General features: G+C 68.2%; 2 protein-coding genes across 11 annotated transcripts; one reads left to right on the top strand and one right to left on the bottom strand.

Moving 5' to 3' along the window:
- Nucleotides 1-221: 221 nt before the first annotated feature.
- On the top strand, nucleotides 222-19,279 carry TRPM5 (transient receptor potential cation channel subfamily M member 5). 4 transcript variants are annotated; one of them, XM_047823630.1, is made up of 26 exons: nucleotides 222-313; nucleotides 3,345-3,416; nucleotides 3,677-3,803; nucleotides 4,697-4,877; nucleotides 5,431-5,597; nucleotides 6,782-6,971; nucleotides 8,101-8,165; nucleotides 8,327-8,518; nucleotides 8,727-8,829; nucleotides 9,952-10,070; nucleotides 10,309-10,632; nucleotides 10,721-10,861; nucleotides 10,963-11,086; nucleotides 11,341-11,486; nucleotides 11,925-12,037; nucleotides 12,195-12,287; nucleotides 12,387-12,645; nucleotides 12,769-12,887; nucleotides 13,077-13,209; nucleotides 13,320-13,494; nucleotides 16,134-16,287; nucleotides 16,730-16,911; nucleotides 17,207-17,339; nucleotides 17,907-17,979; nucleotides 18,288-18,342; nucleotides 18,749-19,279. In XM_047823630.1, the coding sequence occupies exons 1-26, from the start codon at nucleotides 246-248 to the stop codon at nucleotides 18,853-18,855; spliced, it is 3,615 nt and encodes a 1,204-aa protein (XP_047679586.1). In that variant the 5' UTR covers nucleotides 222-245; the 3' UTR covers nucleotides 18,856-19,279. The 4 variants fall into 4 exon arrangements, with proteins under 4 accessions (XP_047679586.1, XP_047679587.1, XP_047679588.1 ...); XM_047823631.1 differs by having other exon boundaries at nucleotides 6,788-6,971; XM_047823633.1 differs by having other exon boundaries at nucleotides 245-313; nucleotides 3,251-3,416.
- A 565-nt stretch (nucleotides 19,280-19,844) lies between these two features.
- On the bottom strand, nucleotides 19,845-23,090 carry TSSC4 (tumor suppressing subtransferable candidate 4). 7 transcript variants are annotated; one of them, XM_047823637.1, is made up of 3 exons: nucleotides 22,765-23,090; nucleotides 21,237-21,348; nucleotides 19,845-21,071 (listed from the first exon to the last, which is right to left on the bottom strand). In XM_047823637.1, the coding sequence occupies exon 3, from the start codon at nucleotides 21,048-21,050 to the stop codon at nucleotides 20,082-20,084; it is 969 nt and encodes a 322-aa protein (XP_047679593.1). In that variant the 5' UTR covers nucleotides 21,051-21,071; nucleotides 21,237-21,348; nucleotides 22,765-23,090; the 3' UTR covers nucleotides 19,845-20,081. The 7 variants fall into 7 exon arrangements, with proteins under 7 accessions (XP_047679593.1, XP_047679594.1, XP_047679592.1 ...); XM_047823638.1 differs by having other exon boundaries at nucleotides 19,845-21,142; XM_047823636.1 differs by having other exon boundaries at nucleotides 19,845-21,148.
- Between the last annotated feature and the right edge of the window lie 690 nt (nucleotides 23,091-23,780).

Raw genomic sequence — 23,780 nt, forward strand, 5'->3', positions numbered from 1 at the left:
GGGGGCGTGACCACAAGCAAGGTGGCCTGGCAGCGACCCCCACGTGGGGCCCCCTGTAGCTGTGCCCGAGGTCAGGCGGGGAAAGGCTGGCCCTCAGTGCCGGGGCCGGGGGGTGGGCCTTAGGCCGCGGCAGGCGTGTGGGTCCGCTGTGCAGAGATCAGGTGGTGCCCGTGCCGGGCACGGCATTGGCTGCCCGGGTGCCAGGCGGAAGAGGAGGAGCAGAGAGCTGGCGGGCGGGCGCCCCGATGGGTGGCCTGCACTCTGCACCTTGGCCGGCAGCCGCATGCCAGGGCGCCGGGGAGAAGGCAGGCAGGTGGGTGCCCAGGGCTGCCAGCCTCCAGGTGGGACCGGGTGGGGGCCCCGGCCACATCCCTCACTCTGGTCCCCGTCCCCTGGTCTGCAGCCTGGAGAGGATTCTGCCTTCCCGGATGGTGGAGGACAGCCTCTCTGTCTGAGGCAGGGGGGTGGGAAGGGGGTGCCCGAAAGCCAGTGCTTGGGGCGGGTCCAGGCTGGCGGGTGGCCCCGAGGCCCCGGGCCCTGGAGTTTGGGGCAGCGTCTGCCCAAGCAGTCGGGAGAGGAGGCAGGGGCTCCCAGCGGCGCCTGTCTGGGCGGGGAGGCTCACCCACGCTGCCCTCCCCCGACCCACCGCCTCCACGCTTGGCCTCACGCGGGGGACAGAGGGGCCACAGCACTGACCGCTGGCCTGCTGAGCTGGGCGGGGGTCTGTCTGGCGCCTTCTCTTTGCTGGTCTCTCCCTGAGACTCGTGGAGGAGGGGTTGGGCCCAGAGAGTCTGAGGGGCTTGCCCGTGGTCACGCAGCTGGGGGAGGGGTTGGGACCCCTGGGGCCTGGGTACCAGGCTGCGTCCACGCTGGGGCCGTTTTCCTGATGGCCTCTGGGAAGGGGTGGCCCTTTGCCCCCCAAGCGAGAGCCCCCAGGTCCCTTGCTGCCAGGGTTGGAGATTTTGCCTCCGTTTCCCCAACAAGGCATGGGGTGAGATTCCGACCAGGGGTTGTACATACAGGAACCCCCTCCAGCTTCCCCGAACCCCCACACCCCTCTGGAAACAAGGACAGCTGCTCATGCAAATCTGGCCTCTTTGCATAGCCTTCCCTCTTGGAGGCCCGTTTGCCTGGAGCCCGGCACGGCCCCCAGGCTGGGGTGCGGGGTGCGGGGCGGTGGGTGTGGTCACAGCGAGGCAAGGCTGGCGTCCCACACTCCTGTTCAGGACCGCCTGTCCCATCGGGAGGACAGAGGGCCCGGGGAGGGAGGGAGGAGGAGCTCCAGACGCTGCCTGCTGCCGTCCCCACCGGGTCCCCTCCCTGGGACTGCAAGCCTCAGGCTCACGGGGTTTGAGCACACCCAAGTTGTCCAGGCCCCACGCCCCCAAACGCTCACACACCCTGGGCTGTGCGCGTCCTGCTTACAGGGCACACGCCCAGATGTGGCCAGAGGGGACCCTACCAGGCGGCCGGCACCCCAGGCCCCTGGTGGGAGGGAGGTCTGTGCCCAGACGGCAGCCCCGAGGTCCCTGTCCTGCCCCCACCCTCCCAGCGAGGCACACACACTCTGCACCTCGCCACCTGCACTTGGGGGTTGAGGAACGTCCCCCGGAAACCCAGAATGTGGCTCATCTGGAAATCATGTCTTTGCAGGTGTAATTAGTTAAGGTGAGGTCACAGGGGGTAAGGTGGGCCCCTATCCAGTGACTGGTGTCCCTGCGAGATGAGGGACATTTGGACGCAGAGACACAGGACAGAGGCTGAGGCTGGAGGGACGTGGCCACAGCCCAGGGACACCTGGAGCCCCCAGGAACCGGAGGGGAGGGGGGGGACCCTCCCTAAAGCCTCGGGGGAGCACGGCCCTGCCACACTTTAGTGTGGCCCTCGGGCTCCTGAGCAGGGGGCACGCAGATCTAAGGGGCAGCTCTAAGCCACCAGGTCTGTTGGACTTGGTCACAGCTGCCCCGGTAATACCCGCATATGGCCGGGCCTTGTCCCCAGACGCCAGCCTCCTATTAAAAGTCCATAATCCCCAGCTTGGAAAGGCCACATTCAAATCCAGCCCGGGTTCCTGCTCTGGGGGGGTGGAAGTCAGGAGGATTTGCATCCCACCCGCCCCCAGGACACCGGCCCTGCCCAAACACAGGGCGGCCCCGGCCTGGGGTCTGGCTCCAGCAAGGCTCGCCCGGCTCTGCGGGCCTCCGTGTCCACGGCGGCCGGAACAGAGGAGCTCACGGTGTGCATCTCCCAAATCGGGGCGTCAGGGGCCCGCACGCCCTCTGAAGCGTCGAGAGGGGGGCCTGCCTCGCTTCTTCCAGCGTCTGGGGCTCTGGGTATTCCTGGGCTTGTGACCTCATCGCTCCAGTCTCTGCCTGCGGTCGCTGGGCTCCTCCCTTTCTCTTATGAGGACACCAGTCACCGGGTCAGTCAGGGGCCACCTTAATGTCCTCTCTTAACGTGACCACGTTTGCAAAGACCTTATTTGCCCAGAGGGCCCCATTCATGGGGGCTGGGAGTTAGGACTTGGGCCTGGGTTTCTGGGGCACACGGTGGGGGTGGGGGAGGGTGTGAGGCTGTAGGTCCCTGTCAAACCTGTGGGGCCGTGACCGCCACCGCTGCCCCTTCCTCTGTATGCTGGTGGCCCCTCTCCAAGACACAAAGGGTGGCCTGGCCGGGGAGCTGCCTTTTACCAAAGGACGCCTCCCGGGGATAGAGGGCTGGTGGGGCCACCGTGGACAGGCTGGGGAACTGACTCAGCGGCAGGGGGTCTGCCGACGCCCCCTACTTGGACAGGTGGCCGTGGACCCCAGGGTGGGGGAGACTGGCCAGGGCGGCTCACCTGTCCTGGAATCCAGGGCCCTTGGGCAGGGGCAGAGAAAACCAGGGAGATGTGGGCTGGGGGTGGGGGAGACACTGGGGGTGCCGGCAGTCAGGCAGGCTGTTGGGACCCAGCTCCTGGTCACATGGGCCAGTCCTGGGCCCCCAGCCTTCAGTCCCTGCCGAGTGGGGTGGAGCTGCTGGCCGCAGGGACATGGTCCGGATGCAGCGAGGGGCACCTGGCCTGGGGGCGGGCCAGGAACGTGGGGGGGAAGAGCTTGGGGCAGGGCCTTCCCCGCCCGGCCTCCTGGCAAGGAGAGGTGGTCCGTCACTCCCCCCACGCCATCTTCCCCGGCCCCCCTCTCCCGGGGCCCCTGCACCTGAGCCGTGTGCACCAGCCTGACCCTCTCACCCACATCCCCTCTCTGCCCAGGCACACCAGGGTGTCCATCCCCGTCCGGGGGCCAACGGGGGTGCGGGGGACAGGCTTCTTGTCCAGAAGCCCAAGAGACTTTTGGGGTTTCTAGGACACCCCCCCACCAAAGCCTGTGCAGAAGTGCTGACGGGAGAGGCCGGCCCGAGGCGCCCCGGGGTGGGGGGTGAGTAGCAGGGCCCGGAGTTGGGTGGAGGGGCTAAGATGCACCCCCACCCCCCACCCCACTGGGTAGGGGGCACGTGGGAGGCTCCAGTAGCTGAAGCCGGGTTGCGAGGGGGCCTTGTGGACGTCGTGGCGCGGACCGGCCACTGGCGGGGGCGGGGAGGGGGGGTGGCCTCCCCAGTGAGGCCGCCGCTGGCGTCCTGCAGGGAGGGGGACAGGGTTTGCCTCTCACGCCCTCGGAGGTCGGCTCTGTCCCTGCAGAGAGGTCCTCATGTGGGGTGCCGGTGGTCCCTGCCGGGGAAGCCCCAGGGCTGCCGGACGTGGGTGGGCGCGGGACCTGTGCCGGGGCGAGATCGAATTCGGAGGGTCTGGGAAGAAGCGAGGCAAGGTAAGGGGCCGCCCCCCCCCCCGCCCCCGCCGTGCGAAGGCTCGCCCCCCACCCCCCACGCTGAGCTCCCAGTCTCTCCCCGAACACTGAGCGCTGGGCGCCTGCTGCCCTCCAGAGCCTGGCCGATGTCAGAGCCTCCAGGACCCGACTCCAGCCCTCTGGCCCCCCCGCCTCCCACCCCCATGCACAGCACGTCCAGGGCCCCTCCTCTGTGCGCCCCGCCCCGCCCCACCACGGAGAGGGAAGGGAGGCCTAGACAGGAGTCAGGTGAAGGCCGGACCCACCTGCGCCCTGGCCTCCTGCTGCCACCCTGCATCTAAACGGGGTCGGCCTCTCTCCTGATGCTGGTTGCTCCCCACCTCCTTGTGACTCCCATGCCCAGCGCCCCATACCCAGTTCCCCTGATGCCCCCATGCCCAGTGCCCCTGGTGCCCCCATGCCCAATGCCCCATACCCAGTGCCCCTGGTGCCTCCATACCCAGCGCCCCCATGCCCAGCGCCCCATACCCAGTGCCCCTGGTGCCCCCATGCCCAGTGCCCCCATGCCTCGTGCCCCTGGTGCCCTCATACCCGGCACCCCATACCCAGTGCCCCTGGTGCCCCCAAACCCTATGCCCCCGTACCCAGTGCCCCCATACCCAGCGCCCCATACCCAGTGCCCCTGGTGCCCCCATGCCCAGTGCCCCTGGTGCCTCCATACCCAGCGCCCCCATGCCCAGTGCCCCTGACGCCCCCATACCCAGCGCCCCACACCCAGCACCCCATACCCAGTGCCCCTGGTGCCCCCATGCCCAGTGCCCCCAAACCCAGTGCCCCTGGCGCCCCCATGCCCAGCACCCCCATGCCCACCCCCACACACACGCCCTGAGGCTGCAGGCTACCCTACCCTGTAGTTCGTGAAGGTTCCGAGCGGCGTGGCCCCCTCCGTGCTCTTTGACCTCCTTCTGGCCGAGTGGCAGCTGCCAGTGCCCAACCTCGTGGTGTCCCTGGCGGGCGAGGAGCGGCCGTTCGCCGTGAGGTCCTGGCTGCGGGACGTCCTGCGCAAGGGGCTGGTGAAGGCGGCTCAGAGCACAGGTGAGGCCCCGCCAGGGCCCCACGGCTCGCACAGTCCGGAGCCCGTGCCCCGGCCACACAGCCCCCAGACCCTGCCCGGTGCCTCCCCCCCTGCAGCCTGCAGCGGGAGCAGCTGGGGGGATGCAGCGGAGGGGGGGGCCGGGGTCCCCCCCCGGGAGGCGCAGCCCACCCTGCGGGCCTCGGCAAGACAGCCCCCCCTGCACCCGCGCCCGAGGGCGGGCCCCCATCGCACCCTCCGCCTGCCTCAGGGGAGCCGCCTGCTGGACGGTCGTGGGGTCTGAACCCAGTTACTGGGCTAATTTATGTTCAGGCCCGCCGAGCCTGCAGAAAAGCCGGCAGAAGGATATGGGGTTTCCGAACCGCCTCACCGCGAGGTGACTGCTGTGCAGCAGAGGCCTGCACAGCCAACTAGGCCAGGGCCTCGTGATTCAGAACAACCTTCCCGGGCTCGGGTCCGGCCGACACCTGCAGGCGGTGGGGGGGGGGGGGGGGCCTCGGCTCCGGCGGGTCTGGGGGCCCGAGCCCACTGGGCACACCGAGCCCCCTGCCCTAGGAGCCTGGATCCTGACCAGCGCGCTCCGTGTGGGCCTCGCCCGGTACGTGGGACAGGCCGTGCGTGACCACTCGCTGGCCAGCACGTCCACCAAGGCCCGCGTGGTGGCCATCGGCATCGCCTCGCTGGGCCGCGTCCTGCACCACCAGCTTCTGGATGACGCCCGGGTAAGCGTCCGTCTTGGAGCGCCGAGCCGCCGGGCAAGTTGGGCCTGGGAGGCAGGGAGGGGCTCGTGGCCCCCAGATATACCCACCCCAGGGTAGGAGGTACGCCGAGTAAGCCACCGGTGCTCTCTCCGAGGCCGACCACACCCCACCATCTGGTTATTTGGCAAACCAGACGCCCTCCACATGCCAGGCCTGCAATGGACAGAGTAGCTCCTACACTGGGGGGCTCACAGGCTCAGGGAGCGAGGCAGGCACCTGAAGGACCGAGATACTGAAGTGAAGCTGTGGGAGGAGCAGGGGAGGGAAGAAGGGGAGGAGGGAGAAGGAGGAGGAGGAGGAAGAGGAGGGAGGGGGGAGGGGAAGAAGAGGGACTAGGAGGGAAGAGGGAGAGGAACGGGGAGGGGGGAGAGAGGAAGGGAAGGAGGGAGGAGGGGGAGGAGGAAGGAAGAGGAAGAGAAGGGGCTAGGAGGGAGGGGGAGGGAGGAGGGGGGAAGAGGAGGGGAGGGAGGAGGGGAGGAGGAGGGGAGGGAGGAGGAGGAGGAGGGAGGAGAAAGAGGAGGGGGAGGAGGAGGGAGAGGCAAAGGAGGAAGGAGAGGAGGAAGGAGGGAAGGGAGAGGAGGGAAGAGGGAGAAGGGGAGGGAGGAGGACAGGAGACGGAAAAAGGAGGAGGGGAGGGAGGAGACAGGAGGAAGAAGGAGTGGAGGCGGGAGGAGGGGAAGGAGGAAGTGAGGAGGAGTGAAGGGAGGAAGGAGGAGGGGAAGAGGAGAGGGGGAGGAGGGCGAGCCCAGCACACGGCCAGCAGGTGGCAGCATTGCTCAGGGAGCAGTGTGGGGAGGGGTCTGCCAGATTCGCAGCCTGCGCAGACCAGACATGGGGACCTGGATTCCAGGGCCCTGCCCAGGACTGGTTCCCAATGGACCCAGGCCCCATCCGGACACCAGTCCGCAAGCCTGGGTGACCCCGGCAAGTGGCCTCTGCTCCCCGCCCAGAGTCTGTCCGAGGCAGGGCCTGGCAGCCCCACGGCCCGGGTTCTGTCCAGAGGACCCACTGGCCGCCCACCCCCCCGCCACGCCCCAGGGCCCCAGGCGCTGGCAGCCCGGCCCTCCCTCCCTCTGGGGGTGGGGACAGGCCTGGGCAGAAGAACCCTCATTTAGGGCTCACGGTGGTGGGGGGGGGGGGTGGAGGTCCAGGAGGACAGCCCTGTCCACTACCCCGCGGACGAAGGCAGCAGCCGGGGCCCCCTCTGCCCCCTGGACAACAACCACGCCTACTTCGTCCTGGTGGAGCCTGGGCCTCCCGGGAAGGGGGACGGGCCGACGGAGCTGCGGCTGAGGCTGGAAAAGCACATCTCGGAGCAGAGAACCGGCTATGGGGGTGAGACCTGTCCCAGGGCAGGTGGTGGGGGGGTGGTCATGGGGACGCGGGGTGTGCGCATTCCAGGCTGAAGGCACTGAGCGTGCCTGAGTGTGGAGACCTGGCCTCTGGGGGTCTGGGATGGGAAGCGGTCAGTGCGTTGGTGGGGGCCAGCTAGGAGTTTGGCCCCGCCGGGCAGCGACATTCCTGCTGGATGACAGAGTTGCTGGTTTGTTCGCCCGCCCCGGGGCTCCCCAGGGGCGGGGGTGGGGGGGCTCGGGGCTTGGGAAGGAAACGGATTTGCGAGCTTTGAAAGGCCTGGTTTCCTCTACCAGCCAAGCTAGCCACGAGGTACGCTGCCACCAGAGGGCAGTGTTGCCCAAGGAACGGATGTGACTGTGGCCAGAGGTGGGTTTGAAAGCTGGGTTTCTAGTATTAAGAAATACCAGTGCGTAAGTAAAATTTATACACACGATATATAACTGCCTACGATATTTATAAACAGCCTAAATATCTGTTAACTGAGTATTCTTTAAGAATAAAAACACGGTCGAGGCCGCGTTTAGACCACGTCGGTGGTGGGGGGCTCCGGCTCGCTGAAGCCTGGACGGCACGCACCGGTCTGTCCCCTAGATTCAATGAGGAGGCCGCTCTGGGAGTCAGAGGGGCCCGCTGCTCCCTGCCTCCCCAGCGTCCTCCCGCGTCGGGAGTCTCGTTTCCGGCTAACGTTTGGGGGCGAAGGTGACCAAGGCCCCTCCCCTACTCTTTGGTTTGCTCCCGCGGGCCTGCAGGGCGATCGGCAGAGCTTTCTGCCATGACGGGAATAGAGGCGCTTGAAACGTGGCTGGTGCAGCCAGGGACTGAGTGTTTCACTTCACTTACGTTCCTCTGTGTCTCAATATCTGTGAGCGGCCTACCGGGCAGTGGGGTGCGGGGCTGGCGTCCTTGTCCCCAAGCGAAGGGGCTCGTGTCTGTATGTGATATGCAGCCTGGAGCCCACACTTCACTAGAAAAAGCCTCCGGGCAGGTGTCTCCCTAGATAATGTTGGGGGTGATGGCCAGCGGCCTGGGTGCCCACCCCACGGGGAGGGTGCCAGGGTCCCCACTTGCTCGGACACCTGGGAGGACTTGGCCGGCGCTCTGTCTGCAGGCACCAGCAGCATCGAGATCCCCGTCCTCTGTCTGTTGGTCAACGGCGACCCCAGCACCCTGGAGGTAGGGCAGGAGAGGGAGGTGGGGGCCTGGCGGGAGCCCCCTGGCGGGCTGCAGCTTCCTGCAGGGCCCTCCCCGGCCTGGGACGGGGTACCTCTGGCACGTGGGCCCAGGGCGGCCCCTGAGCTGACTCGGGGTCCACTCTCCCCGCCACGCCGCCTCAGAGGATCTCCAGGGCCGTGGAGCACGCTGCCCCGTGGCTGATCCTGGCAGGCTCAGGGGGCATCGCGGACGTGCTGGCTGCCTTCGTGAACCAGCCCCACCTCCTGGTGCCCCAGGCGGTGGAGAAGCAGTTCAAAGAGAAGTTTCCCGGAGAACGTTTGTGCTGGGAGGATGTCGTGCACTGGACCCAGCTGGTAGGGGCCCCCCGCAGGACGAGGCCCCCCTCCCGGGTGGGCCGCCCCCGGGGGAAAGTCCTGCTGGGCGTCTCCATGCCCCCTGTCCACAAGGAAGGGCCCAGCCTCCTCCCTTCCCCAACAAAGCCTCCAAGCCCGCTCTGGCTTCAGGCCCCTGGCCTGCCCCCTGCCCCCAGGGCCACTCAGGGCCTTTGTCCCGGTGTCCCAGCTGCAGAACATCACCTCCCACCCACACTTGCTCACCGTGCACGACTTCGAGCAGGAGGGCTCCGAGGAGCTGGACACCATCATCCTGAAGGCCCTGATAAAAGGTGAGGGCGCAGGGGCAGGGGTGAGCGGGGGCACCAGCTGTGCAGGGCTGCTTCCCGCACCCGCCCCGTCCTGGGCCTCACCCTCCAGGATCTGACACGTGCATGGGGCCGGGCCACCGCCCAGGGACCACGTCAATCAGCAGCCAGGACTCCCGGGATGGCACCCCTCTGCCGTGCATGTGTGTGTGTGTGCGTGTACTCACGCATGCACCTGTGTGTGTCACGTGCGGGCGTGTGCCTGTGTGAGTGAGCGTGTGCCTGGGTGCCTGTGCCTGCGTGCGGGGCCCAGTGCTCGCTTTTCCAGCAGCACATGTAACAAAACTGGAACGACACGGGGACGGCCCTGGCTTCTGTGCAAATTTGTCCAGTGTTCTGTGCTCGACAAGTTTCAGTTTGACATGTCTTACTGTAATTTAAGAAACTGAAGCGTTCAATCCAGCGGCTTTTAGTACATTTGCGAGTTGTGCGACCATCCCCAGTGTCTAATTCCAGAACGTTTGCATTGCCCCAAAGGCAGTCTGGCACCGGTCAGTCACTGCCCATTTCCCTGGCCCCCGGTGGCCACCGGCTCGCTTCCTGTGTGGACGGATTTGCCCCTCTGGGGCCCTTCCCATCCGTGGGCTCCCGCCGTGGGCGGTGTTCGGCGCCCTCCTCTGAGCCCGTGTTTCTGAAGAGCATCCACGCTGTGGCCTGCTGGTGCCTCCCTGCTTTCCAGGGCCAAGGGACACTCCACGGAGCGGAGGGACCGCGCTGTGTCTCTGTTCCTCTATGACAGACACTGTGCTGTCCCTGCTGTTCGGCTGCCCCTCGAAAGGCTTTTCATGGCAGAGACACGCCGTGCCGAGGGCCTGACCTCGGGCAGCCAGACACAGACCCAGGCCGGGAGGGGCAGGGGGGCTGGAAACTCCTCCAGACAGACCATCCACTCCCCCCGGCTCCACTCACCCCGTCCCGTCGGGGTCCCGGGAGCCATCATTTCTGCCGACAACCTTGCGATGCCGTGGGCCTCTCGCCGTCACTCAGAGGGCGTGACGCGGGCCACGGCTCCAGGGCTGCGTGTCCAGAAGACCACCGCGAGGGGCCCTGGGCTCGCCGCTCACCTCCCGCCCGCTCTGCCCGCAGCCTGCAAGAGCCACAGCCAGGAGGCGCAGGACTACCTGGACGAGCTCAAGCTGGCCGTGGCCTGGGACCGCGTGGACATCGCCAAGAGCGAGATCTTCAACGGGGACGTGGAGTGGAAGGTGCCCGCCCGCCCACCCGCCGGCCGACGCCTCCGGAGACTCGCCTCTGGCCAACACAGGGGCGAGCGCCGAGTTGAGGGCCTGGGGGCAGGCGGCGCCCCGAGGGCCGCCGGATGGGGCCCCTTCTGCCCCACGAGGCCGAGGCGGGGGGGGGGGGGGGGGGGGGGGGCAGGGAGGCCACGGCTCCCGCTCACTCGGCCCCTCTCCCCGCCCCGGGCGTGTCGGGTGGCGGCCCCAGTCCCGCGACCTGGAGGAGGTGATGATGGACGCGCTGGTGAGCGACAAGCCCGAGTTCGTGCGCCTCTTCGTGGACAACGGCGCCGACGTGGCGGACTTCCTGACGTTCGGGCGGCTGCAGCAGCTGTACCGCTCGGCGCCCCCCAAGAGCCTGCTCTTCGACCTGCTGCGGCGCAAGCACGAGGAGGGCCGGCTGACGCTGGCCCGCCTGGGCGCCCCGCAGGCCCGCGAGCCGCCCGAGGGCCCGCCCGCCTTCTCCCTGCACGAGGTGTCCCGCCTGCTCAAGGACTTCCTGCACGACGCCTGCCGCGGGCTCTACCAGGCGGTGAGCGGGCCCGGGCCCGGGCCCGGGCCGGGCCGGGCGAGGCGGGGCGGGGCCGGGCCACCCGGACGCTGACGGCCCGGTCCCGCAGGAGCGGGGCCCGGCCGGGCGGCCCGAGGCCCGGAAGGGGCTGCTGGACCTGAACCGAAAGAGCGAGAACCCGTGGCGGGACCTGTTCCTCTGGGCCGTGCTGCAGAACCGCCACGAGATGGCCGCCTACTTCTGGGCCATGGTGGGTGGGTCCCGGACTGGGGGGGGGGGAGGCGGGGGGAGCCGGGCAGGGGCGGCGTGGTGGGCGCGAGGCGGGCGGCCTCCTCAGACCCCGCCTCCCAGGGCCAGGAAGGGGTGGCCGCCGCTCTGGCCGCCTGTAAGATCCTCCGTGAGATGTCCCACCTGGAGGCGGGGGCCGCGGGGGGCCGCGGCGGGAGCGAGGCCAAGTACGAGCAGCTGGCCCTGGGTGAGCCACTGGCCTGGCGGGGCGCAGCGGGGCCCGGGGCGGGGCAGACAGGTACCCCGGGCCCTGGGCACACACTGGGTCCTGCTACCCCTCGGGACGTTTGGGGTGACTGACGGGGGAGGGAAGGGTCCTGGGCAGGTCGGGCGGGCAGGTCTCGGCAGCCCCCGGGGGGTGGGGTGGGGGGGGCAGCGGGCGCAGGGCAGAGGAGGGAGGGGACACATGGGCGAGTGTGGGCGGCCGGCGCCCTCGGGCAGGCCTCTTCTCCGAGTGCTACCGCAGCAGTGAGGACCGCGCCTTCGCCCTGCTGGTGCGTCGGAACCGCTGCTGGAGCAGGACCACCTGTTTGCACCTGGCCACCGAGGCCGACACCAAGGCCTTCTTTGCCCACGACGGGGTGCAGGTGAGGGTCTGGCTTCGGGGAAGGCCGTCAGGGGCAAAGCGGACGGCAGACGGGAGGTGCCCCGGGTTCCCCCCTCCGCCGCTCTCCGTGTCCGTGCCCCCCCCCCCCCCCCCCCCACTGCTCTCCATGTCCTGGCCGTGCAGGACAGGGGCTGCTTGGTTCCTGGACGGCACCTGCCTGGCCACCTTCTTGCTGTCGCCAGCCCTTTCTCCACTTGGGGTCTCAGCAGAAGTGCTACCTCTTCAGCTCAGCCCTCCCAGACCCCAAAACCTGGCCTCCCCGTTGAAGGTTGTCCCCACCAGGATGGATGGCAGGCGGGGGGGGGGGGGTGGGCGATGCTTCAGCTGAGCCTTGACGGGCACGCCCGGTGTCCAGCCCAGCATGGGCAGAGGTGTGGGGGGGGGGGGGGGGGGCCTGGAGGCTGTGCCTTTATTTCAGGCTTTCCTGACCAAGATCTGGTGGGGGAACATGGCCTCGGGCACGGCCATCCTGCGGCTGCTGGGGGCCTTCCTCTGCCCGGCCCTCATCTACACCAACCTCATCACCTTCAGGTCTGTTGGGTGCGGGCAGCCGCTGGGGGCGGGGGGGGGGGTGCCCACTGGCCAAAGACCCCGCCCACATCCCTCCCCAGGGCCCCCTGTGCTTCCTTTGCTGGCTGGGTGCTCTGGTGCTCTTCCCGCGGGCCCTGAGGGTGCCCCGTGCTCACAGCGAGGAGGCCCTGCTGAGGACGGTCCCCGAGGGCCTCCAGGAGCTGGACGGCCTGGACTCAGAGAGGAGCCTGCTGTGCAGCCCAGGCAGCCGGTGAGGGCCGTGGGGCGGGCCGGCCAGGGGGCTGGACTCACTCCGTGGGGCCCCTGCCGCCGGCCTCACCGCCGCCCATGGTCTCTCCTCGCGGCGCAGGCAGGACGCGCTGACCGGGGCACCAAGGGCTCGGGGTGACCGAGGTCCACGTGCTGCCTTCCTGCTGACGCGCTGGCGGATGTTCTGGGGGGCGCCCGTGACCGTGTTCCTGGGGAACGTGGTCATGTACTTTGCCTTCCTGTTCCTGTTCACCTACGTCCTGCTGGTGGACTTCAGGCCACCTCCCCTGGGGCCGTCTGGGCCCGAGGTCACCCTGTACTTTTGGGTCTTCACACTGGTGCTGGAAGAGATCCGGCAGGTCAGTGGTGGGCCCTGCGCCCCCGCCCGCCCCCCCCCCCCCCCCCGGCTCCCACTGGCCTGGACGGGGCGGGGCGTCCCCAGCCAGCTGTCAGTGGACCGCCCGCCCCCTGCCCTCTGCCAGGGATTCTTCACGGACGAGGACACGAGTCTGGTGAAGAAGCTCACCCTCTACGTGGAAGACCACTGGAACAAGTGCGACATGGTGGCCATCTTCCTGTTCGTCGTCGGCGTCACCTGCAGGTCTCTGGGGCCCAAAGGCCTGGGATGCGGGCCCCTCGGGTGGGCCGCTGGGCTGGCTGGCTTCAGGACGAAGCCTCGGAAGGCCTCAGAAGGCCCGGCTTGTCCTTGGCCCCCATGCTGTGTGTCCTGGGGGAAGCTCCTTCCCCTCTCTGGGCACTAGCAGCACCCCCAATACGGCCCCCACCCCAGGATGCTGCCCTCAGTGTTTGAGGCGGGTCGCGCGGTCCTCGCCGTGGACTTCATGGTGTTCACGCTCCGACTCATCCACATCTTCGCCATCCACAAGCAGCTGGGCCCCAAGATCATCATTGTGGAGCGGATGGTGAGCCCCGGGTCCCGCCTGGGGGCCGGGGTGGGGGTGGGGGAGCTGGTGAAATAGCACGCCGCCCCCCCCCCCCAGGCGGCCGCTAACACTCTCCGTTCTTCCCCCAGATGAAGGACGTCTTTTTCTTCCTCTTCTTCCTGAGTGTGTGGCTGGTGGCCTACGGCGTGACCACACAGGCCCTGCTGCACCCCCACGACGGCCGCCTGGAGTGGGTTTTTCGCCGCGTCCTCTACCGGCCTTACCTGCAGATCTTCGGGCAGATCCCGCTGGACGAGATCGATGGTCAGCACGCAGCCTGCCTGGGGGTGGGGGGGGTGGGGGGGGCGTGTCCCTGAGCCAGCTGGACACAAGATCCCGCTTCCTACGGTGCCGTCAGATGGGGTCCAGTTTACGGAGCCTCCTTTCAGAAGACCCTGGACGTGGGGCCCTTGAGAGGAGCCGGCTGAGATGGGGAGGCCCCCGAGGACAGTCCCCAGGCCCCACACACCTGCACAGGGTCGGGCCCAGCCCAGGGGCGGCTCCGGGAGGACTTTTGTTGGTCACAGAGACCTTTCCCTGTGGGCCCCAGGCTGGAAACTGAGGCACCAGGAGGCTGCAAGGCGGCCTGCTTTGGGATGGTTTGTGCCAGGGCAGGTGCCGCGGGGGCAGGGCCGAGGCCATTCCCGTCCGTCTGCAGGTGGCCTCTGTGCGGGGCCGAGGGCCAGCCAGCATAGGTTCCGAGACTGTCCCAGGACCGTGGGGACGGTGTGGGAGGCAGAGCCGCTCCGCCGTGGGGGCTGGTAGGTGTAGGGGAGCCCTGGCTTGGGGGGCAAGCCCCCGACACGGCTGGGACTCGGTGAGGAGGAGGAGAGGGAACCAGCCCCTCCAGGACGGTGAGCCAGCACCAGGGGCCGTTCACTCAGGCTGGTGCCGGACCAGGGCCACCGGGGCTCCAGGGCGCCCCCGGGCACATGGTGTCTAAGGCCGGGCCCCAGCCGCTGGAGCCAGTGAGATGAGGTCGGGTGCCCGCCACACGCACTGAGTGTCTGTCAGTGGGGCGAGAGTGTGAGGGGAGCGGACCCGAGCCGCCAAGATGGGGAGGGGCGTTGCCACCGTGGAAACCAGCTAACCGGGCTGTTCCGAAAGCCCCTTTCCTCGGACTATTTTCTTAGCACCACCTCCCCCCTCCCTCCCCCCCCCCCCCCCCCACCGCCCAGCTGGGATTCCTTTGCTCATCCGGAGTGTTCCAGGCCCTGGCTGCCCTCCCCACTGGCCCCTGCCCAGCCCTGTACTGCAGGGACCCTCTGGAGGAGGGCAGGGGTGGGGTCACTCCCGGGGCCACCAGGGGAGGGCAGAGGGTGTGCAGACTTCCAGGGGTGGGGGGTAGACGGTCCTAGCCCCGGGGGCTGCCTTGGGAAGGCCTGAGTGCAGGCTGTGGCACAAAGTCCATGACTGGGGCCAGGTCAGGGCACAGCCCACTGTGCAGGCCCCTTCCCCTCCCGGGGCCTGGGCTTCCTGTCTGCTCAGGCCTCTGGGCCACACCACCACGCGGGGCAGGGCTGTGGTGATTCACTAACGTGTGCACCCTGGGGTCCCGGAGCCCAGAGCACCCCCCCCCCCCGCCCGCCCGCCCTGCCGTCCGGTCCCCGTGTGCCAGGAGGGAGCCCTGGGGCAGAGCTCCTGGTCTGGCCTCCAGACCCATGGACACTTTAATTTCCAGCCTGGCCTCATGGTGCCTCTGAGAGTCACAGGGGTCTCACTGCTCCTGAGCCTGGGCGCAGGGGAGAGAGGAGGGTCCGGAATCGGCCCTGAGCAGACCTACAGGCCAGGGCGGGGCAGGGTCTGGGAAGATGCTGCTTCCCCACCCCCTTCTGCACGCTCGCAGCTCACCGTGGGCTCCTGGCACAGACTGACTCGGGGGACATTAGGAGAGGGCCTCCCCCCAGAGAGGGAGCCACGGACACACGAAAACAGCCCCTGCCGGCCCGACACATGTGCACAGTGGGGACACGGGCACACAGGTGTAGACAGAGGGACAGAGGCCCCCAGTGTCACCTGGACTCGGTCACAGAGCAAAGACCAGGAGGGGCAGCCACAGAAACACAGCCGAACGTGCGGGCGTGTGCAGCGTCCACACGGGCACGCGCATGGGCACATACACGGCCTGCGTGCTCACCCACTGATATCTGCTCCTTCCTTCCTTGCCTCCCATCCCATGAGCGTGAGGAGGGGACTGGCTGGTGAGGGGCCAGAGGTGTGATCCTCGGGCCCCCCAGGGCGTGCCTGCCCAGGGCGCAAGGCTCAGCCTGCTCCCAGACCCAGCATTCACTCCCACTGCCTGGAGAACATTCTTTGGGCTGGCATGGCCCAGAGATGCCGTGTCCACAGTGCCTGCAGCAATCAGTGCCAAGGGCGGCCTGGCCAGATGAGCTCTGGAGGTGATGCAGACTCGCCCCCCCCCCCGCCCCCCGGCTGGGTGCCATGTGACAGGCCTTAGTGTTATAAAGGCCCTGAGAAGTCCTGCAGGGGGAGACACGGTCACCCGTGTCTAGGGCAGCTTTCTCCAAACCAGCTTTGAGCACAGCCTTTGGTGTGGGGAGGTGGGGAATCCACACAACTACCAGCATAAACTGGGGTCCTCTGTGCCCACCTGCCAAATGGCTCTGCCCTCAGAATGTGTGGCCCTGGCCATGACCCCAGTCAGGTGGAGGTGGAGAGTGGACCAGTGCCCCCAGGCTGACCATCCATCTGGTTTCACAGGACTGGGGTGTCCTGAGACGGGAACTTTCAGTGCTAAACCAGACGGTCCCCCCGTCAACCGGGACAGCTGGTCACCCGGCCAGGGGCTGCGTCCCCGGGGGCCCCAGCCCTAGGGGGAGGCCCTCCAGATCCAAGGGTGCCCCTGTGGCCGCCCCGCCCCCACCACACCACTCCCGTTTCAGAAGCCCGCGTGAACTGCTCCCTACACCCCCTGCTGCAAGAGGGCTCAGCCTCCTGCCCTAACCTCTATGCCAACTGGCTGGTCATCCTCCTGCTGGTCACCTTCCTGCTGGTCACCAACGTGCTGCTCATGAACCTACTCATCGCCATGTTCAGGTGCCCCCACCCCCACTCTCCCCTCGTGGGCGCCCCCAGGCCCGGCTGTCCCGGCCCAGACCTGCTCATCCCTCCGGCCCGGGGGCTGCGGGGGTCTCTCCACCCCCGGGAGGGGCTGGGGCCTGTGTGGGGAAAGGCCTGAGTGTGAGGGGTCACCCCAAACACTGGCTCCCCTTCCGCCAGGCCCCGGCTGCAGGCAGAGGGAGGGCAGGGCCCCGAGGAAGGGAAGGTCAGGGGGAGGGTCGTCCCCTCTGGAACCAGAGGCCCGGGCTTGTCCAGGAGAGCGGAAGGGGGCCTGAGTGGACTCCATTCCAGACACACCCGCAGAGGGAAGTCAGTGATCGGAGACGATCACAGAAGAGGGTGCCCCCCGGCTCTGGCAACAGCTTGGGAGGAGAGGGGGTGCCTGTGTGTCCCCGTCACCCACACGCCGGCCCCACAGCTACACGTTCCAGGTGGTGCAGGGCAACGCGGACATGTTCTGGAAGTTCCAGCGCTACCACCTCATCGCGGAGTACCACGAGCGCCCTGCCCTGGCCCCGCCCTTCATCCTCCTCAGCCACCTGAGCCTGGCACTCAAGCGGCTCTTCCAGAAGGGGGCTGAGCAGAGGCGGGCGCGCCTGGGTGAGGCCACAGGGCTGGCTGCCCCGGACTGCAGGGGGGCGGGGGGGGGATGGGCGATGTGCCCAGTGGGCAGGCGAAGAGAGGCCACGCCCCCTCCCTAACCACCCCCCCCAACCCCCAGAGCCGCTGGCACAGGGCTGAGCCTGGGGTTCTCTGCAGGGGGGCCGTCCCCCTCTCTCCACCTCACAGTCCGGGCTAGCCGTGGTGGCTGAGGCCCGCTGCCCTGGCCCTGGGCTCCCCTGGCCCCGAGGCCCACCAGGCTCTGGCCAAGCCTGTGCCGCCCCGACCTTCCCAGAGAGAGACTTGGCGGAGCCCCTGGACCAGAAGATGGTCACCTGGGAGACGGTTCAGAAGGAGAACTACCTGAGCAGGCTGGAGAGACAGAGGAAGGACAGCAAGGAGGAGGTTCTGAGGAAAACCGCCCACAGGTGCGCGGGTGCCCCGGGACCCCCGGCCTGGGGGCAAGCGTCTGTGTCCCCTGCACAGCTCCCAAGGGAGGGCCGGACCCCGAGTGGGGCGCGGGGTGTCGGGCCCTCTCCTGCCCGTCACCTGAGGGTAGGGGGCCCTCACCCGCAGCCCTGCACCTGCCTGAGCTGGGCAGACCGCGGCTGGCAGGGGCAGGAGCCTGGCCTGCCCTGCTTTTGGGGGACGGGGGGGCCAATACAGGGGGTGTCCTCCCAGCTCTGGGGTCTCCCGAGTGGAACTCCTCCCCCCGCCCTCTGGGTCTCCCCCCAAAATGGCCCATCCCAGCTGTCCAGGCGCCCGCGGCCCCTGCCTGCCTTTGTCCCCAACTCTTGCCCCCGTGGAACTCAGCCCCCATGGAGCTCCCAGGGAGGGCTCAGAAGGGCTCTCTGTACCCAGACCTGGGAATGAGAGAAAAGGGCACCCCACCCAGAGAGGGTTCAGGGACCCCAAACCCACCCGAAGGGCCTCGGGGGAGGATGGGGAGCATCTGGGAATTTGGAGCGCCCTCTACCGACCAGCTTCTGCCACAGGGTGGACATCATGGCCAAGTACCTCGGGGGGCTGAGAGAGCAAGAAAAGCGCATCAAGCACTTGGAGTCACAGGTAGACAGGGAGACCTCGCGCCCTTCTCCTGAGAGGGGGCCCTCACCCGCAGCCCCGCGCCCAGGGCGGGCTGAGGCCCTGGGGAGGTCCACTACCCATCCCGGTCCCCACAAGCAACTTCAGAGACACTGTGCCCTCCCTGGAGAGGGTTCTGGAAAACACATGCCCTCCCTGGAGTGGGTCCTGCACTCAAGACCCCTCACTGTCCACACTCCACAGCCACACCCCTTCCCTCAGGCACAGCCAGCGGAGGGGAGGGTCACGGGGCAGCAGGGCCTGGGGCTGCCCCGGACGCCTCTCTCCTCCAGGTCAACTACTGCACAGCGCTCCTGTCCTCCATGGCCCAGGGCGGCTCCTACCGGAGTAAGTGGGGTGTGGGGAAGGCAGAGGGCGGGGAGGGGCAGGGGCTGATATGCGGACAGGTGGAGGGCTGTCGCTGTGCCCCGTCGCTGCCTTCTCTGGGTCTCTGCTTCTCCCTGTCCTGGGAGGGGACTGGCCCAGGTCTCCGACGGCCCTCGGCTGGCCACAGTCCTTAGGGTGGGGCAGGTACCCTCTGCCGAGGCCCATCGATTCAGCCAGGCATGAGGGCTTGGCCAGGCCGACTCCTGGAGGCCCTGCCTGGCAGCACACACGCCGCCGCCCTGCTTCCCCAGCCCTCGACCCAGAGCCACCAGGTCTGTCCCCTGTTCACAGTAATGAGCTACCTCTCCCTTCCCTGGGCCCGCCCCACTGGACACCCAGCAGCTGAGGGGTCTTCCTTCCTCACCAGACTCTCAGAACACCGAAGACGGACACCAGCAGGCCTCTGCCGGGCGCAGAGAGGGCGTGGGCAGCGGGGGGCACCCAGAGGCTGGCCGGCTGCTCTCGGACACCTGAGCATTTGGACTGTCGGCGCACCGGGCCCACCTCTCCCAGAGCCCCAGGCCTGGCCCTCTGGCCCAGACCAGGATGGGCAGGCGGGAACGTGGCCCTTAGCTGGCCGTCCTGGGCCCCTGAAGATACACTGAACTGCCCCTGGCTCTGGTGGAGCCCTCAGTGGGCTGTGGCTCAAGTGGCCTTGTCAAAAGGAACCACTCCTTGCCCTGCCTGGCACCTTCCCGGGACCTCCCTCCACCTGGGAGCATGGTGGGCCCTCTCCCAGGCCGGTGGAGAGCCCCGTGGGTCCCCATCCCGAACCGCCCGGCCCGGGCTGACAGCACTTGCTGAGTGCCGTGCCTGAAGCACCTCCCGTCTGTTGGGCAAGTCTCCCACCCACCCTGTGTTACCTGCCAAAAGACAAAAGGATTTGTCCAGAACATTAGTGGCTGCTTCTGCCCTTTAGGACCGGGGCCAGTGTTTACTACGCTCGTGGGCTCACACCCCGCACGCCCCCAACTGCTCGCGTGGCATGGTGAGCGCTGGACTGTGTCCGGCCTGGGCGACGGCCCCGGGACACTGCCCCCAAAGCTGTTCCATCTTAAGAGAACACAGCCACACCAAGCCAGTGAAGGCCGCGGGACAGTGGACACGGGTTTACCTGGGGGTCCTGTCCTGTGGGGTCGGGGTCCAGGCTCCTGTGCTCCCCCCAGCTTCAGTGAGTGGCTCAGGTCGGTCCCCGCTTCCTTCCTTCCCCTCTGGGGGCCTGGCAGGCTGGCCGATCTCCACTAAGCCCCGTACCAGGCACAGGGGGTACGTGCTTGCTCCTGTCTGCTTTCCCTGACACCTTCAGGGGGCAGATGTGCTGCTGTGGAACCGAGCGTCAATTTATAAATCCTGTGTCCCCTTGACACCGAGTTGGGGGGGCTCACGTGAGGGGGCAGGGAACCTGTACACGGTGGACGGCAGAGGAGACCCTAAGGTGAGGGTCTATACAGAGATACAGAGTCTGAGGAATACCCATGACCTTTACTGTTGCCCCACAAGGTGGGCAGGGCTTTTGCCATCCGCAGGCAAAGCTGTCTGCTTCAGGGACCACTCCCCTGAGCCTGCCCCCCGCCCCCCGCCCCAGGACGCTGGTCCCTCCTACTAGCAGCCTGCAGGCTCCCTTCCGAAGGCGGGCAGTGACCCCGGCCGCCCCCCTCCGCCAGCCTGGTCAGGGAACATCAGCCGAACAGGCTCTTCTCTCAGACCTCAGCACCCGGGGCCTCGGGTCTGTTCTTGTTCCGGAAATGGTCTCTGCTCCGCTTCCTGCTGCCATGGAAGCCAACAGTCTCCACCGCTGGAGGCCCGGCTTCTGACCCAGCGGGGGCAGCCCCCGGGCGCAAGCCCACGTCCTGAAGGCCCCCGGGGGCGCTGCTCTGCTCCTCAGCCTCGGGGCTCCCAGGCCCCGCCAGGTGGGCCAGCTCCACCGGACCCTCGCCCCCTGCCGCTCCCAGGTTCCCAGGGGCAGCCCCGCCTGGCTCTCCTGCCTTCCTCAAGGCCCTCTTCCTCTCAGGTCTGGCTTCGCCCGCCCGGGCCGGTTTGGTGAAGACGACTCTCCCCTCCCCGCAGCTGGAGGGGTCCTGGTTGAAAGAGGGCGTGTAGTCACCGGGGACGGCCAGGCTCTTCGAGCCCAGGAAGGCCAGCGCGGCGGCCCGATTGCTCTGCTCGCTGGCCTCGGCCACGTTTTCCAGGCTGTACTTGGTCCAGCGCTCGGGGTGGGCCACATAGTCAGGGATGGGGGGCCGCTTCGGGAGGGCAGGGCTCTGGCCGGCCCTGCCTGGGCCCTCCGCCGCAGGCTGGCTTGAGGGTGCCAGTGGCCGTGTGGAGTCCCCACTGTCACCGGGCAGTAGCTGCCTGGCTGCCCCCTCCAGACAGTCGAAGATGCTGTGGCTGCGCCGGGAGAAGGTGGAGCTCGTGTCCCTCAGGTGGAACGGCTGCGCCGAGGCCGAGGCCGAGGGGCGGCCCCTGAGAGGCAAAGCGGGCTCATCGGGGTCTGAGTCCCCCTGGGCCTCCCAGGGCAGCACCCCCGGGGACACAGCCGCCATCTCAGCACTGCCAGGCAAGCTGAAGTCAGAGTCTGAGTCGCTGAGGGACACGGTGTCAGAAGGCAGGGTGTCATACTCTGTCCCCTGCTCAGCCTCCAGGGGCTGTCCTGCCCCTGCCTCAGCCATGTGTCCCAGGGCACACCACACCTAGACCAAAACAGCCCAAGTTCGTTTCCGACGATCGCATGCGTTTAGGACACGTCCGCCCTGTAGACCCACTGTCCCTAGGCAGGCGGCAGGATCAGCGTTAAGAATGGTGTCGTCCAGAGGAAGGGACCGAGGACCCCCGCCCCCTGAAAGCCCTCCTCTCACCTCCCCTGTCTGAGGGTCGCCGTGCAGACACCGGCGTGCTGGCACAGGCCCCTTGCTGGCACAGGCGTGGTGGCCTCAGTCCGGCTCCTTTCAGCTGCTCCACTGTAGTGGGCTGTGGGGGGAGGAGGGCCAACCATCAGATCAGACAGCAAAGGTGCAGAGGTGGTGCCACAACCCCAAGGGGCAGTCCCAGGTTTGCGAAGCCCTGACAGAGGCCAGGCGGAGAGCAGGTCCTTGGGAGCTAAGCCCGGGGAGGGGGGGTGGGTAGGCAGAGCCGGGCCTGAACCTGGGGAAACACAGCCTCCGCTTCACGAGACCGCTCTCACCAAGCAGGCTCACTTACTAACCGCAGGGCACAGCACGGAGCACAGTCCTCAAAGACTGGGCCACCCGCCTGGTCCAAGGCAAGGGGGTCTGCTCCCGACTGCTGGGAGATGCCCTGGGAGCTCCACAGGGGTCTGCGCCAGGTCCTTGGCACCTGAGGGTCAAGCTCTCAGGGAGCAGGGGTGTGGATCACCACCAGGAGCAGCCTTGCTGGGCAGAGGCAAGCCCGGCAGCAACCTCCAGCGCCGTTTCCCTGGTAACCGCCCCCACACACCTCCCCCTCCCCAGCAGAGCAGTGCTGCCCACACTCCGCACCCGTTCAGCGGCCAAGCGTGGCCAAGCGGGGCACCTAGCAGCTTGCACGGCCAGGCTCAGAGGACAGCCCAGCCTCACCCACCCATCCACCGACTCCTCCCCACCAAGCCTCCGTAGCCCAGGGTGACCCGCTGTCGTGCACCCACGAGAGACCAGGCAGGTAGGTGGACCCGGAGTGGCCGCGAGTGCCCCACGCCAGATCAGACACAGACGAGATCTCCATCGCTCTGGGGCATGACTCCCACAGTGAAAGAACAACTCCAGGAGAGAAAGGGGGCACGGGACACACGCCACCGACGTGTTTCACAGCTGGCAGGGCCGGCCAGGGAGAGATCACTTGCCAGTTGTACACACTGCTGCAGGGGAAGCTCGAGTTCCCACCAGACTCCCGCTTCCCAAATTCGCTCTCCCATCGTCCACACGGCCGGGGACTCCACCGCCACCCAGAGAAGTAGCCTGACCGGCGGGGCACTCCAGGGGGAGACGGGGACAGAGACCCGGGAGTTCTCTGCGGACTTGGTGAGCTCAGCGGAGGCAGACCCGAGTCCAGGCTGGGGGGCGTGGGCTGCGGGGTCGGGGGCCTCCGAGGGGCCAGGGTCTGGGCAGGCCAGCTCCCAGGGAGCGGGACCAGGGTTTCCTCGCCGCGCTCTCTCCCCCTTGGAAGCAAACCCTTGGCTTTCTCCGCTCTATGGGCCCAGCAGGCTCTCCGTGTCGGGGGCCTGGGCGGGCCAGCGTCCGGGCCTCACGTGGCTCGGGTCCCAGGGCCCAGGCCGTGTGGCACGGGAGACACGGAGCACATTGGGGTCTCCGGGGTCGAGCCAGTAGGCTGTGGACGACGGTCTCCCAGAGACCCGAGCGTCAGCGCCACCCTCCCTCGCCTCAAACCTACCGGCTCACCGCCACCTGGTGGCCTCCATTTGGCGCCGCGCTCGGCTCTCTGGGAAACCGAGTCTTCCGCTGGCCCAGCGCCGCGGCGTCCGCAGCTAGGGAACTACATCCCCCACAAGGCCCTGGGCCGCTACTCGCGAGGCCTGTTGGGCCGCTACTCGCGAGGCCTGTTGCACCGCTACTCCAGAGACCTGTCGGGCCGTGGAGTCCCTACGCATGCGCCCTCGCTTTTCTCCTTTGCCACCCCTCCCCGGAAACGGCGGCGCTCCTTCGCGCAGAGCCGGAATTGATTAAGGAAACGAGGGAGGAGGGAGAGGCAGCACTGTGACTCCCAGAATGCTCGAGGGCTAACGGCCAGCTGCGCGTTCCCAGGGCCCCAGCGCCACCTGTCGGAAGCTGCGAGCACAGAGGGCGCCTCAAGCCGGAATCACGTTATCGCGCACGGCGCTGTTACCGGGCACTTCCGGTCCGGCCGGAAGCCCGCGGCCGCGCCCCTCGTGGGTCCCGGGAGCGGTGCTGGGGCCGGGCCGGCGCTGGTCTCAAGTTCCAGGCGGGCGGGGGAGTGGCGGCCTGGCCTCGCCTGCCCACCGCGATGGCTTGGCTGGCCGCATGCGCCCGGCCCACCCTGCGAGCTCTCCGCGGGCCCCGCCCCTCCCGGGGCTGCAGTCGTGGGGTCGCGGGAAGCCCAGGGACCTCTTGTCCCCAGGGCCGCCCTCCGCAGCCCCTCAGGAGCGGCGGTCCTGGTCCCCGGCACGCACCGCACCAGCTCCCGGGCCAGGACGCCCCAGGGGCCGTGCTGCGCAGGGGGTTCCTTGGGCCACCCTGTTCTCCCAGCGACCCTCCCTGGCACACCAGGCAGAGGGGTGTGACAGGAGGGGCCAGACCCACTGAGACCCGGTGGCCCCCGAAGGAGGCAGCTCCGAGCCCTCACCGTGAATCCCAGCCAGACCCTTGTGGCCCCCCAGGGGTCAATGTAGCACACACCAGGCTGGTGCCCGCGCTCAGCTCATGGTGACG

The sequence above is a fragment of the Prionailurus viverrinus genome, chromosome D1, assembly GCF_022837055.1.
Source record: "Prionailurus viverrinus isolate Anna chromosome D1, UM_Priviv_1.0, whole genome shotgun sequence".
NCBI classification, from domain to species: Eukaryota; Metazoa; Chordata; class Mammalia; order Carnivora; family Felidae; genus Prionailurus; species Prionailurus viverrinus.

What these genes read in the sequence shown, in the direction of transcription:
- TSSC4 (XM_047823637.1), bottom strand. Translation starts at nt 21,050, where the DNA reads ATGGCTGAGGCAGGGGCAGGACAGCCCCTGGAGGCTGAGCAGGGGACA.
- TRPM5 (XM_047823630.1), top strand. Translation starts at nt 246, where the DNA reads ATGGGTGGCCTGCACTCTGCACCTTGGCCGGCAGCCGCATGCCAGGGC. An exon ending in CTGGGAAGAAGCGAGGCAAG is followed by an intron (nt 3,804 to 4,696) that starts GTAAGGGGCCGC and finishes CCTACCCTGTAG; the next exon opens with TTCGTGAAGGTTCCGAGCGG. An exon ending in GCGACCCCAGCACCCTGGAG is followed by an intron (nt 8,166 to 8,326) that starts GTAGGGCAGGAG and finishes ACGCCGCCTCAG; the next exon opens with AGGATCTCCAGGGCCGTGGA.